This window comes from Rattus norvegicus, chromosome 1 (genome assembly GCF_021556685.1).
Source record: "Rattus norvegicus strain SHRSP/BbbUtx chromosome 1, alternate assembly SHRSP_T2T, whole genome shotgun sequence".
Classification (NCBI taxonomy): Eukaryota; Metazoa; Chordata; class Mammalia; order Rodentia; family Muridae; genus Rattus; species Rattus norvegicus.
In genome coordinates this window covers 252,588,824-252,602,435 of record NC_141534.1, presented here as the reverse complement: position 1 = coordinate 252,602,435, position 13,612 = coordinate 252,588,824, and the positions used below count along the sequence as shown (strand labels likewise).

The 13,612-nt window shown below is 43.7% G+C and overlaps 1 protein-coding gene across 51 annotated transcripts in view; it reads left to right on the top strand.

Moving 5' to 3' along the window:
- Nucleotides 1-13,612, top strand: part of Sorbs1 (sorbin and SH3 domain containing 1) — a 222,725-nt gene that overhangs the window by 85,330 nt on the left and 123,783 nt on the right. For 2 of the 51 annotated variants that reach the window (XM_087590866.1, XM_087590934.1), the window contains exon 1: nucleotides 9,773-10,089. In XM_087590866.1, coding sequence (XP_087446992.1) covers nucleotides 10,041-10,089 — 49 coding nt within the window. In that variant the 5' untranslated portion in view covers nucleotides 9,773-10,040. 51 annotated transcript variants of the gene reach the window in all.

Sequence of the window (13,612 nt, the reverse complement as noted above, 5' to 3'; positions counted from 1 at the left end):
ACACCTCTTGGAGATCGTACACAGGACCTGCCTTTGAAAACATCTGGTAAGAATAACAAGTTGTTTGGAAGACAGAGATCGTCAGATGGACCCCCACCTCGCCGTGCACGGGGAGTCTCTGGAGTAAAGCTTTCTTTCCTGTTGCTTCCACACAGCAGGCCCTTCATGGAAATATTTCACATGTTTTCTCAGGCAGCAGGAAACCTTGAGGGGCAGACAGGGCTGAGGCCCCAGATAGGAGCAGAGCCAATCTTTGCCCTCTCTACCCCAGGGTGCGTGGGGAACCAGCCTGGCTTTGCTGCTTTGAAGCTGGGCCAGTTCCTTGCCCCACAGCACTAAAGACTCCAGCTATCCCCAGGCTCCGTCAAGGCCTGACCTTGCCGCACCTTCAGCTCTTTCGAAAGACAGGCGTATTTCTTAAATGGTCTTAAATGTCGAACAGCCCCTATCCTATCCCCCACCAACTCGCTCAAGACATCTCATAAATCAGGAATTCTTAGAAATCAAAAATTCTGGTCAGTCAGTGGAATTCTTTCATCTTAAATCCTTAAAAAAAGACAAAACAGAACAAAACCAGTCATTGTTCCAGAGAGTTTTTAAAAGTTTAAAAATAAGTAACGTAGAGGCTTTGGAGATGCTCGGCTATTAAGAGTGCTAGTGAGCTTCTTTTGCAGGAGATTCAGGTTCTATGACCAGCACCCACATGACAATTCACAACCACGTATAACTCCAGTTCCAGGGAATCTGTCACTCTCGTGTGGCCTCTGTGAACACCTGCCATGCAAGTAATGCACACAGAACAACCATAGACATGAAATACAATAATAAAATATAAAAAAAATATAATCTCATGAACTAAAAGCCAGGAACGAAAAGATCAGGTTAGTAATGTTTCCAGAGAGACAGATCCAATTAGCTGTAGAAGGGATAACGTTCTCCTTTCTCAAACAAACAAGAACTTACCTTTCCTATTTCTAAGGCATCTGAACCACTAAACATGTTAGTTGTTCAAGCACAAAAGCTTCAACCCTCTGATGGGGGTTAAGAAACTACCTTGGGGCTGGGGATTTAGCTCAGTGGTAGAGCGCTTACCTAGGAAGCACAAGGCCCTGGGTTCGGTCCCCAGCTCCGGAAAAAAAAAAAAAAAAAAAAACCACAAAAAAAAAAAAAAAAGAAACTACCTTGGTTTACCTTCTTATCAAATTATATCATCTCCCTCTTCCTTTTTTCCCTTCGAGCCCTTCCATCTACCCCTCCTTGCTCTCTTTCAAATTCATGGTCTCTTTTTTCATAAATTGTTACATACGTGTGTGTGTGTGTGTGTGTGTGTGTGTGTGTGTGTGTGTATGTATGTATGTATGTGTAATACATATATGTGTATAGTACATATGCATGTGATTATATGTATGTATCTATTCCTGAATACATAAATCTAGCCTGCTCAGTCTGATGTTACTGGTCTGCATGTTTTCAGGACTGACCATGTTTTTTGGGGTAACTGACTGTGCTCTTTCCAGGAGAAGACTATTTCTCCTGTTCTCAGCGTTCCTTTTGAATACAATGATTGTATTTTTAAATAAAATGGTTGTAATCATGAACCTGAATTTTTAAAAAATCTGGTCAATATTTTAGTAAAATCTTATCACTCCTCGTTAAGAATTCCAAAGGCTCTGTGTTTGAAAGGGGGGCAGTCACAGAAGGTGTGGCTGCTCCCTCTCTGCAAAGAGGCTCAGCTGAGGCTAGAAGTGCACAGCTCCCCCCCCCCCCTCTTCCACAAAGCACAGCCCTTCTCTTTTTCACTCTGGAACTCATTGAGAAAAATCACTGTAAAGTGGATGATTTTCCACAGACCCTGTTTGCTGCATCCTGTGAAAATTGGGATGGTGATGGTGCTTGCCTTTCATCCCGGCACTGAGGAGACTGAGGAGAGTGGATCTCTTGAGTTTGAGGCCTCCTGATCTACAGAGCAAGTTCCAGGATGTCCAGGATCCCAGGGAGACCCTGTTTCAAAACTAAAAGCTTTTTAAAAAAAAGAAACAAAGAGAAGGACCACTGAGAACGTTAGTTCCTTCGTAATGAGCTGTGTCGGTGTGAAGAGTGTGACATTCTGTGATATGCTTACTTTGGTTTTTTGTTTGTTTTTGATTTTTATTTATTGTATGTAGGTGAGTAGCTGACTTCAGACACACCAGAAGAGAGCATCAGATCCCATTACAGATGGTTGTGAGCCACCGTGTAACTGCTGGGAATTGAACTCAGGTCCTCTGGAAGAGCAGTCAGTGCTCTTAACCACTGAGCTATCTCCCCAGCCCAGAGTGTGACATTCTAACTTGTGACTTTCTGACTTTTGAGACTATTGAACTGTCTAACGTGGGGTGGGAAGGAGCTCTGAGTTCAGTGCTTTCTGATCCCGCCCCCGCCCCCGGATTACACCCACAAAGAGGTGGGTTTTTTTAATTTGTTTATTTTAAAAAGAGTAATCTGTGGCACGTGCTTTCTTGCGTCTGTTTAAGGTGAATTCATTGGTCGTTAGATCTGCCTTGTCACACAGGTGCTCCTGTTGTCACAGGGAGGCTCTTGGGCGTTGACTACACAGTGGGGGAATCTAGTATGTTACACGTGTGGCTGTAAACAATGCATTTTGTTGTGGGTCTGCCTGTTGTGGTGTGTCAGCTAGGATTTGTGTCTATTTTTGTTTGTAACGCCTACTGACTTGATTCATTCAGATACAAAATTTTGAAAAATTAGAAGGTAGGGAAAATTAATTACTGACAAAAGAGATGGAAACTTTGAGCCCAAGGTGGTTCTGGGATATATGAGGCAACTTGGGAGCAATCCTTAATATCCACAGTGGTACTCTAAAAGTCTCTTATGCCGCAGAAGGAAACTAGGAAATCAGTCATTCTTCAAAAGTTGTGTTCCCAATTAACAAGGGTCTCTCCTTATGCAGAGTGTCCTGTTAGTTCTTTGTGGACAGCATGTGTTTGTATGTAGGAGATATTTACAGAGAGAAAATTTCTTAGTATCATTTGCCTTTTCATGTAAAGTCAAACCAACAACTTATTTTACTGCCCCTATTCTACACCCAAGGCCCTGTGTTAAAATTCAGAAAGAGTATTAGCAGCAAATGAAGAATTTTTGTTCTTTTGAAGCGTGCCGTTCTCTCTACCATCTGCTCTGTAAACACAAAGGTGAAAGCTTTCTTTGAAGAGCTCATTTGCTGTGTCTGACTCGAAGGTTTGTCTTTGATGGGCAGAACTTGAGACAGGCATAGGGAAGCTTGATTTCATCCTGCCCAGGCCCAACACTTACTCTGGCCTTGTGGGCGGTCTTCCTCTGCCTAACTCAGAATGCTCTTTCATTAATACAGTGAAAATGTCAAGTGAGGCCATTTCTAACGTGTTTCTGAACAAGAACCTGGCTCTGATTTTTTTATTGGATAATTTCGCCGTGTGATTACTGAGGTAGTTCCACTTAAGTGTCTCTTACTCCTGAGAGTTTCCAGTATATCTTGTAGAGCTGGAAAATCCAAAATCAGAAATACTGACTGTTCTAGAGTTCTACAGTGAGCAAAGAAAATGCGAGGATGTGCCGAGTTCCAGGCCCTGCCTTCAGAAAGGGACGCCTCCTTTGAGGGAAGAGTAAAGGCTATCGAAGCTCTCACATACTTGGGTACAGAACGACACAGACAGGAAGTGTCCAAGTCACACAGCTGCATTTCCTAAGCTCTTGCAGCACCTCTGTTTAAGTGCTTTCCTAGTGCTGTCCCCACCTCGCTTGGAGCTGTCACAGCAGCGGAGCGCTGAGGTGCAATCATTTTCCAGAGGGAGAAACGATAATTTGTTCCATGCCGCTTTGGCAGAAGGGAGTAGGGCGGATTGGAGACTGTATTCTTTTAAATGGTTTTAAATGTAATGTTTGCTCCTCACATCATGAGTGTGCATGTGACTGCTATGTGTGTGAGTGCATGAGACAACTTTCGAGTGTCAGCGATACACTTTTATAGTGGGATCTGGGCGAGGGGCTGGGGCAAGGGTGGGGGATTGAACTCGGGTCAGGAGTGTGTGGTGAGATAGAAATGATCTGCCTTCCTCAAAGCTCTGCAGTGCACTTGTCCAGCTCTGGCTAATAAAGCTCCAAAAGGAGCCAGCCTTGAAGAGGTATTACTGCTTTATATGGACCCCAGGCTTGTGCATTTTATATACACTAGTTACCACCGCCTTCCCCAGCCCCATTCCAACACCGATGCCAGAGCTAGGAAGACCCCAGTGTTTATGGGAACCGGGAACATCTTTGCTCCTAGAGTTGACAAGAGCCAAGTAAAAGAGTAAGCAGGTAGACTTAGGGTACCTGTCATTGGAAGGTGACTCCTGTGGTAGAACTGAACGGGTTTTTAAAATGTCCAGTTCTTTACAAAGCTTCAATCTTTCACTTTCTCTCTCCCTCCCCCTTCTTTCTCCTTCTCTCTTCTTCCTTCCTTCTTTCTTTCCCCCTCCAAAACGGGGTTTCTCTGTAGACCAGGCTGGTCTTGAACTCAGAGATCCACCTGCCCTTGCTTCCCAAGTGCTACCACACCTTATTCCCATGTTATCACTTTATCTTATTTGTTTGTTTGTTTTTAAAATTTTTACTTTCAGTTGGAGTCCTCATTTGGGGATCTCCACCTTTCCAGTTTTAGAATCTGTGCTGTGAGGGGTCTCCTGGCGGCCTGTGTAAAGAAGCCTTCACTAGTCTTCCTTCCTTTTCCTGGTTGACAGGGCTCACTCAGGGCTGCCCATGGGCTGCTTTAGAAGCTTCTGTTTGCTGTTGTTCTCCGAGGGCATCACATAGCTTTAAAAATAAGTATCAGCCACTTCCATTAAGCAACCTCTGAGCCTCTGATAGTAGGCCTGTCAAGGACAGTGTGTGTGAGCACAGGCTGTGATATCACTCAGAGAGTCCCAGGAACTGTATAAATGTGTTGAATAGTTTGTTTAGAACATTCTCCGAGTCACCATTCAACAAATGCCACAGAGAGGACTTTGAAAACAAATAGAAGGACCCGAAAGGTAGTGTGAGGCTCGGCCTTGGAATTCAAGGAAGGACTTGGGTTTTCAGGTTAAGGTCAGACAGACAGGAGTCCACAGTTCTATTTCTTGTGGGTATTGTGTCCCCAAGATATCAGTTTCTCCTTTTTTTTTAATTGATGGTGACAGTTCCCACACCAAAGAGTTATCAGGATTAATAAGATGGCCTTCGCCTAGCTCTCGACGGTAACAGGACTTTCCTCACTAGCAATATAAGTCAAATACAGCCGGTTTGGGTAGTTGAGAAGAAGTGAGAAGCGCAATTTGAAACTGGACCACTCCTGCACAAAAGAGAAAAGCATTTTGTGCTGCAGAGTTGTGAGGAGTTTGCAGACGTCTCTGTCAGAGGCGTATTCATCAGGGAGTGAAATGCCATTTCTGGGAAGTTGCTCTTAGTTTTTCTGGGAGCAACCTGGTCTACATTGGTGAGTTCTGGGTCAACCAGAGCTACAAAGTGAGGCCTTGTCTGGAAAACAAAAAAACCCCACAAGTTTCTGAAGTTGGGGAAACCTGAAAAAGAAAGAAAGGAAGAAAGAAAGAAAACATGTATCATTAGAACCTTATTTCAAAAGCTTCATAGCAAGAGAGAAATATGTAAGAGGAAATACCTACATACATTATTCTCATGGTCAGATAATGTAACAAATTAATAGTAAAAATCATATGAGGTGTGTCAGGGAAGTGACCCTGTGGGTCTTTTTGTTTAATTTACTTAGTGTGTGCTTATATTCATTCTTTCTGTAGTTTGAACAGTACTTAAAAAATGGAGCCTAGGAGTTGGGGATTTAGCTCAGTGGTAGAGCGCTTGCCTAGCAAACGCAAAGCCCTGGGTTTGATCCCCAGCTCCGGAAAAAAAAAAAAAAAAGGAGCCTACTTGAAATGAAAAAAGGGTTTCTTTATATAAAAAGGTAAACTATTTGAACAATCTCTTTAAATTGTGTTGTCTTGTTCTAATGTCTTTGCCAAAAGAAATCCAATTGTAATTAAGCCCTGGCACTGCGTTTAGTAAAAACAACTGGAGAAGTTGGGGGCTTTAAGAGCTTGATGCAAGGAAGAAGGGAGACAGGCACAAGGTCCCCACCCTAACTGAGAAGTTGTTGGTACTCGTTGGCTGATGGAGAAGGAGGAGCAGGTCTTCTTTAAGAGGCCTCCCATGCTCCACTGGATGGCCATACGTTCAGGAGTATCTGGGCAGCGCAAGTTGGAATCAGTGTTTTTAATAAACAAGGTCACAAAGTTGGGTACACAGGAGAGTGGGGTGGCTCTCTGAAGAGACTGGCAGATGTGATCTGAATATATTGTATGGAGGTCTCAAGAAACCAACTGAGAAAAGGGCTTTGATGCGGTGTGAAATTAGCCCTCACAGTATGATAGGATTATGTGGTAGGATATAAACGGGGAGTTAGAAATACTTCCATGAAAAAAGCAAAACATTTGCTTGTTTCCGTTGTGTCAACGTTTTATAGGTTTGGGCCACTGTGAAATAGGATGTGAAATAGCTTTACATTTAGGGCCCATTTGGATTCTTTGCTCTCCCAAACATGCAGCTAAGATATGTTGAGATAAGAAATGTATGTGCTTTTATCAGATTTCTCGTTTGTAACCCAGCTCCAGGTGGCTTGCAGACTGCAGACCCGGGCAGCAGTCATGATGAGTAGGCCCGGTGAGCGGAGCAGCACCCTCATACTGCTTCATTCGCTGTGAACATTTTAGAGGAGAAGAAGGAAAAATCTGTTTCCTTGCTTAAACGAAAGCTCGAAGCAATCAGTACAAAATATAAATACTATGCAAATAGATGGAAGAAATTCTTCAACATCTCCGGATTCATGTGATGGTTTGGGTTTGGGTGTTGGTCTTGAATGGCTGTGTGGTTTATACTTGTGGCGGTCAGTGTTTCTCAGACGACAGCCTTAAAACTGCACTGCCAGGAACAGAGGTTGCTGGGCTCCACGGGGCTCCTCAGTCAGCTCTCTGGGAGCAGACCCTGCAAGTGTTTCAGAGCAGAGCTCCCACAGCCTACAGTGTGAGCTGTTTCCAAACAACAGACATCAGCAAAACATGCAGATTAACTCGCCTTCTAATTGGAAATGTTTTTTTAGATCTATAGAGTTCAGATTTATGCCAAAAAATTGAGAGCAAAGGATTTTTATTTTGAACCCAGAATTTTATTACTACATGAAGGAGATTTGAAGATTCAAGGCATTGCATACCGTGTCCTCAATTTGAGCAGTAAGATTGTTTTTTTTTTTTTTTTAAAGTACAAGTTAAAAATTTAGTGGGAGGGCACAGTTAGAATAGATTTGAAAACGTCACTGTTGTTTTTCTGAACTCTGTGACTCATTAAGTAGCAATTTAAAATACATTTTTACTGTCTGTAAGAAAAAGCTTGTATTTGAGAAATCATTTATCATTAAGATGTCTCTGAATTTATAAAACAGCACACTCGGAGGGGATTAATTACTAACTTTGGAGGGGATGGTTGAAAAGAGAGACCCAGTGTTTTAGCAAGGTTCGTCAAGCATCCCTTTGTTACAACTTTTGGGATGAAATCAAAGTCAAAGAGAAAATCGGAGTCTGATTTTTTTTTTTAAAAAAAAAAAACTTTTTATTGATTCTTAGTGAGTTTCACATCATGTTTTATGTAAAGATATTGGGATTTTTTTTGTTGTTGCTGTTGTTGGTTATTTATTTATGTATGCATTTATTTACACACACACACACACACACACACACACACACACACACACACACACACACAGAGCCACCCTACCTGGCTAAGATGTTATAGTTATAATTATCTTTAAGAAACAACAAAAAGACTGGGCAGTGGTGGCTCATGCCTTTAATTCCAGCACTCAGAGCTAGATCTCTGAGGCCAGCTTTGAACAGAGTAAGTTTCAGGATAGACATGACTACACAGAAAACCCTGTTTCAAAAAACAAAACAAAACAAAACAAAAAACCCCCAAAAACCTCAAAAACCAAACAAAAGAAACAAAACAATTCATGATGTAGATATGAGAGAATCTGTCACTTTAACTTTGACTCAAAAACAAACAAGATTTCACTTGACGCGTCTGTGCGTAAATGAAACCCCACTCCCACCCCCAAAACCAGGATCTCACTGTGTAGCTTAGGCTGGCTTTGAACATGCTGTCTTTCTGTCTCCTGTCCAGAATGCTGGCATTATAGACATGAGCCATCATGCCCAACTTGAGTGGGAGGCGTTGTTGGTTGGTTGAGGATGGTGGTGCATTTGAGAGAAGCCCTTCACTGTCAGACTCCACTCCAAACCTGTAACATAGTGTCGGGTGTGTAGAAATGAGTGAAGTGAGGTTTAAATGAGATTTACAGCCTACATCTGTGAATAGTTTGCTATGTATCTAAATCTCTAAATAAGTGGGGGCGAAATATACGGTCTACTTGAAATAAAGGAAATACATATGGATAAAAAAAATCTAATTTGGGTAATTTGATAATTGGTCTCCGCCCCCCACCAGTATTTTCTAGGCCAGGGCCAACATGGATGCACTTCTCTTTTTTGTTTCATTTGTCTTTACCCCCTCCCCCCAATCATTTCTTCCTTCATTGAATCCCCTCTAATGGCTGTGGGTGGAGGGGAGCAGTGGGAACGCCAACATGCCCTCTCTTGCCAGATGACATTTCTGCCTCTCCGCTTCTTAGCTGGAAGGGCTCACCCTGGGGTGACATCCTTATCTTCCTGACAGTTGCCTTCCAGCCCCGAGATCTGAGTTCCCATGACCCAGGCACTCTATTTATTTTCTTAGCTAGGAATTTCCAGAGCCCCAGCTGGGGTGCCCTTTGCCTTCCCAGCAGCTGGCTTCATTTGGAATTTAATGAGTTTGCTGAGTGGAGTGGCCAGAAAGGGTTTCCCTCACTGGAAGGACTCTTGACAGTTTTTCCTGTAAAGTAAGTAATTACCAGGGGCCGGGGAGCTCCAGGAAAGAGCCTTCCCAGCCCTCTCCCCTGAAGTCAGGGGCTAGGGTGCAGTCTTCTTGCCCTATTCTCCTTTAGTTTGGGGTAAGAAGGAATATGTTTTAAATCCTTGGTATTTTTTAGTTCCATGTCCACCGGGGACAGTTAACCAAGCCTGTTGGTGGACTTTGCGCTGCCCTTCTCAGCTCCCACTCCCCACCAAGTCTGGTTCTCCGCATTTAAGTTTGCTGGTTCAGTAGTACTGCTGTGATTTTTAGCAGGTGGGAGGAGCGTCAAGCGCTTTGTTACCTCATTCCTGCTTTTATTGAGGGCTTTAGGCACGTTTTAGATCCATCCTTCCTCTTTATAATCTTTACGAATTTATGGAAGAACATGGTTTTGCACTGTTTTGAGAAACAGAAGGAAGTCCACAATTACAGGCTGCTGAAGCTGACTTCCTTGGACCACATGAAACTTCCCCAGAGCAGACCATGGTGGCTAGATGTCTCTCCCAGCCCCCATCAAAATCACTGATTAACCTTTGTCACAGATGCCCAAGGACTCTGCTGTCTCGTAACCTACAAACTGTACAAGTGTTGGTCCCGGAGAGAGTCACGACAAGGTCTGAGTTAAATATTCTCTGCCTGTGGCAAGAAACCCTTCATTCCTGGCAGTGTTTCTCCTTCTTCACACTGGACCCAGAGGGCTGTTGTTAATCAGTGACTATAAAGGCGAATTTCATTAACCAGCGTTTCTACTCGTCTCCAACTCTCTTCTGCTTTCGGGAACTAGAGGGAGACACAAAGAAAAGAAACCAGTCATGTCCACACGCACTCATGTATGAAGCGCTTCCTGTGTGCCCTGCAGTATATTGCACGGACAGAGGCCCCCAAGTCCTTGTGACAGGAGTCCTGGTGCCATTTTACCCATTCGGCATGTCGGGACACAGAGGTTCACTGTGGTAGCAGAGCCAGTGGGAAGCACTTAGAGCTCTTCTGTGCTGGTTAGAGTCCATGTCAAGAAGGCAACCATTCTCTCAATGAAGAGCTCTTACTCCCACTTCTGTCTTCTGCAACTAACCCCAGAAGGTAGAGTTCTCATCTAGTATCTTTTGAGTGTGCGGTGTCTGTCTGTCTGTCTGTCTGTCTGTCTGTCTTTCTGTCTTTCTGTCTTTGTCTCTGTCTCTCTGACTTTCTGTGTGTAAGCTAGAGACTAATACCTGGTGTCTTTATTCTCTCTATTATTATTATTATTATTATTATTATTATTATTATTATTATTATTTTAAGGTTACATACAGGTGCGGTTGACCTCACGTGAGTATGTGCACACCAGCGCAGGTGCTCTTGGAGACCAGAGGTGTCAAATGTCCCGGAACTGGAATTAGAGAGGGTCGTGAGGTCATGAGCTGCCTGACGTGGTGTTCAGATCTGTGGAAGAACAGTGAGTGCTCTTGGTCCCTGAGCCTTTTGTTCTGGCCATCTCCACTTTACTTTTGAGAGAGGATCTCTTATCTACCTCATGTTGTGAGAAAGTATCATTGTTTGGACACATTAGAAGGCAAGCCATGCCATGCCACGCCACGCCACGGGGAGCCTCGAGTCTGCCTCAGTAGCCCTGGGGTTAGAGGCGTGCACAGGCACACCTGGTTTTTATGCGAGTGCTGGAGATCTGAAGTTTGTACACTGATTAGGGTCCCATGTAGCACAGGCCAGCCCTGTACTTGGTGTGTACATAGGAATGTCCTTGTGCTTCTGATTTTCCTATTTCTATCCCCCCAAATACTGAGATTAAAGATGTGTGCCACCACGCCCAGCTTTGTCCAGTGTCTCCAGTTTAGATCAGGTGTGAGTTCCTTTGGGGTTAAGAACCATTCTCGTTAACATCTATTAGCTTTAGAACGATCCTGTAAACATCTAAACTCTGTCAGCTTTTGCTCTGTTTTGGTGAGTTTGTTCTGTTTGCAGTTTTTCTACTTAGCCTCTTTGAGGTCTACAGGGTTGTCAACACCTTTTAGTTCCTGGTAATTTTCTTGTCAGCCGTCAAGCAGTTGGGCAGAGGGGAGAACGAGCCTCCCTGTGGGCAGCAGACGCAGAATGATATTCAGGGAGTAACGCTTAAGTTATCACATTCCCTCGGAATGGCAGTTCTGGCTACCAATAAGCAACGGAAAGACAAATGTAGAAATTGTCACTTGTGGTTGCTGTAATCAAGGTTTCTGTGCGGCTTTTCAAAGCCAGATTGCAGGAAGCTTCCCTTCTGGGCAGAGGATGCTTTTATCTTGGGAATTTTCTTATGTGCTTCAGGGCATTGGTGTTCCCCTTCTGCCCCCTTGGTTCTCACTGCTGTGGTGCATTCTGTGTGCTTCTGGGCAACGGTGACTCTTGGAGCTTCTGTGCTACTCTTCCTGAGTTCAGTGGCCTGATGGAATGCCACTACCTAGAGTTCAAGGCCATTTTGTGATGTCTGCATGGCCTTCAGTACTGATTCTTCCCTGTGTTCTGCCCTGTGAGCTCTTAGGCCCCTCTGTGGGAATCTGGTGTGAGCTCTTAGGCCCCTCTGTGGGAATCTGGCTCAGGTGCCATGAGCTTCTTTTTCTTTTTAAAAAAAAAAAAGATTTTATTATTTATATGCATGCTGTGTCTGCATGTACACCTCCATGCCAGAAGAGGGCATCAGATCGTAGATGGCTGTGAGCCACCACGTGGTTGCTGGGAATCGAACTCAGGACCTCTGGAAGAGCAGCCAGTGCTTTCAATGGCTGAGCCATCTCTCCACCCCTGAGAACAGATTCTTAGAACCAGAAGGAGTAGAAGACAAGTTTGTCTCCAAATTAGGCAATGCTTGCCTGTAGCATATGTAAGCTACTTCGCTTGTTAGGAACAAATGTTAGTTCACAGGGTGAATTGTCTCAGGAAAAGGCGGGGCAAGTGACCTCATAAGGGGCAGAGAGTAGAGCCAGTTTTGACTTTTCTTTGTGTGTGTGGAGGGGAGAGGATGCCAGGGATGAAACCCTCTGAGTTATATCAAGACCATCTTTTCTCCCTTCCCACCTAGAGTATCTCCTCTCAGACAGCAGGCCCTGTATCTAATCTCAGTTGACAAGAGTGACCGACCTCTCAATGCCACAGATAAAATACCCTGACGTAATCCATCTGTGTGTGCTTGGAGCAGTCTGTGTAGGAGGAACGTCTTGCTTTAGGCAGACGCTGTTTTGTAACTTTCTATTTATTTATTTTTTTAACTTATATTTTATATTTTTATGTGTGTTTGTATTTTGCCTGTGCGAATGTCTATGTACCACCGTGTATGCTTGGTGCTCACATAAGTTAGAAGAGGGCTTCAGATCCTTCAGACCTGGAGTCATGGATGGTTGTGAGCCACCATGTGGGTGTTGGGGATTGAACCCAGGTCCTCTGCAAATGCTCTTAATTACTAAGCCATCTCTCCAAACTCGACATTTTGACTCTTCATTGAGTCATGCTACCATCACTGAGGCTCAGTTTTTCCCATTGTAATGAGGTGTTTGAGGATTAGAAATGGCCGATGTAAAGTGGCTGGTTCCCGGCCAGCTTTGGGGAAATGCAGACGGTCCATCTGTTTGCTTAGTAGTGTGAGTGCTAACGATTAGCCAGAGTATGTCTCTTAAGTCTACATTGTCTATCAAACCAGATTTCCTGAAATAGCATGGCATGGAATAGCATTAAGACTTTAATATATGGAATTAATATACAACAAAAACAACATCTTGGTTTCAGGTAGAGTCCATCTGTTTGCTTAGTAGTGTCCTGAGTGTGTACCGTGTGTCCATAGCGATGGTTGGGTTTCTTGAGACATTCCCTTCCGAGAGGACAGTTACTGAGGGCTTTGCACAGGAAGGTCGAGCTGGGGACTTGCTTCCTGGTGCTTGAGAACCATTGCAGTCTGGTTTTGGGTGCAGATAGTAGTAGCAGCATCCACCTCAGGAGGAGGGCTTGTAACCAGCTGTCTGTCCACACAGTAAACAGAGGATTAGAAAGGCCAGCCTGCTGCCCGCCTTCTCTGTTAGAATACTCCTCCTGCTACCTTCCCATTAACATGTAAATGAATACTTTAAAATGTAACCTGGAGAAGAACAACTTATTAAATTAGGTGTTATTAATCTCTTCTAAGTCGGTAAAATACAGCAGACAAGTTTTCTAACTTAAACAGCCCTGGCCAGATTTGGTTCAAATCTGTTTCTCCTGGCTCTGATTAGCTTCCAGCAGCTGCCAAGCACCGCATGAATCTGGAGGAAGAGGGGACCCCAAAAAGCCAGTCACTCTACCTGAAACCAAGATGTTGTTTTTGTTGTATATTAATTTCATATATTAAAGTCTTAATGCTATTCCATGCCATGCTATTTCAGGTAATCTGGTTTGATAGACAATGTAGACTTAAGAGACTCTGGCTAATTGTTTGCTGTCAGCTAATTGTTTGGTGCCGTAGTGAATGTTTTGGAGGTTTTACTCTTAAAGAAAACCTACCTCAGGAACTTGGATTATATTATCAGGTGCTTGGATATCATTTTGATATCTGATTGTTAAAAAACAAACAAACAAAAACCCAGCCTAACATTAATAAAAAGGAAGA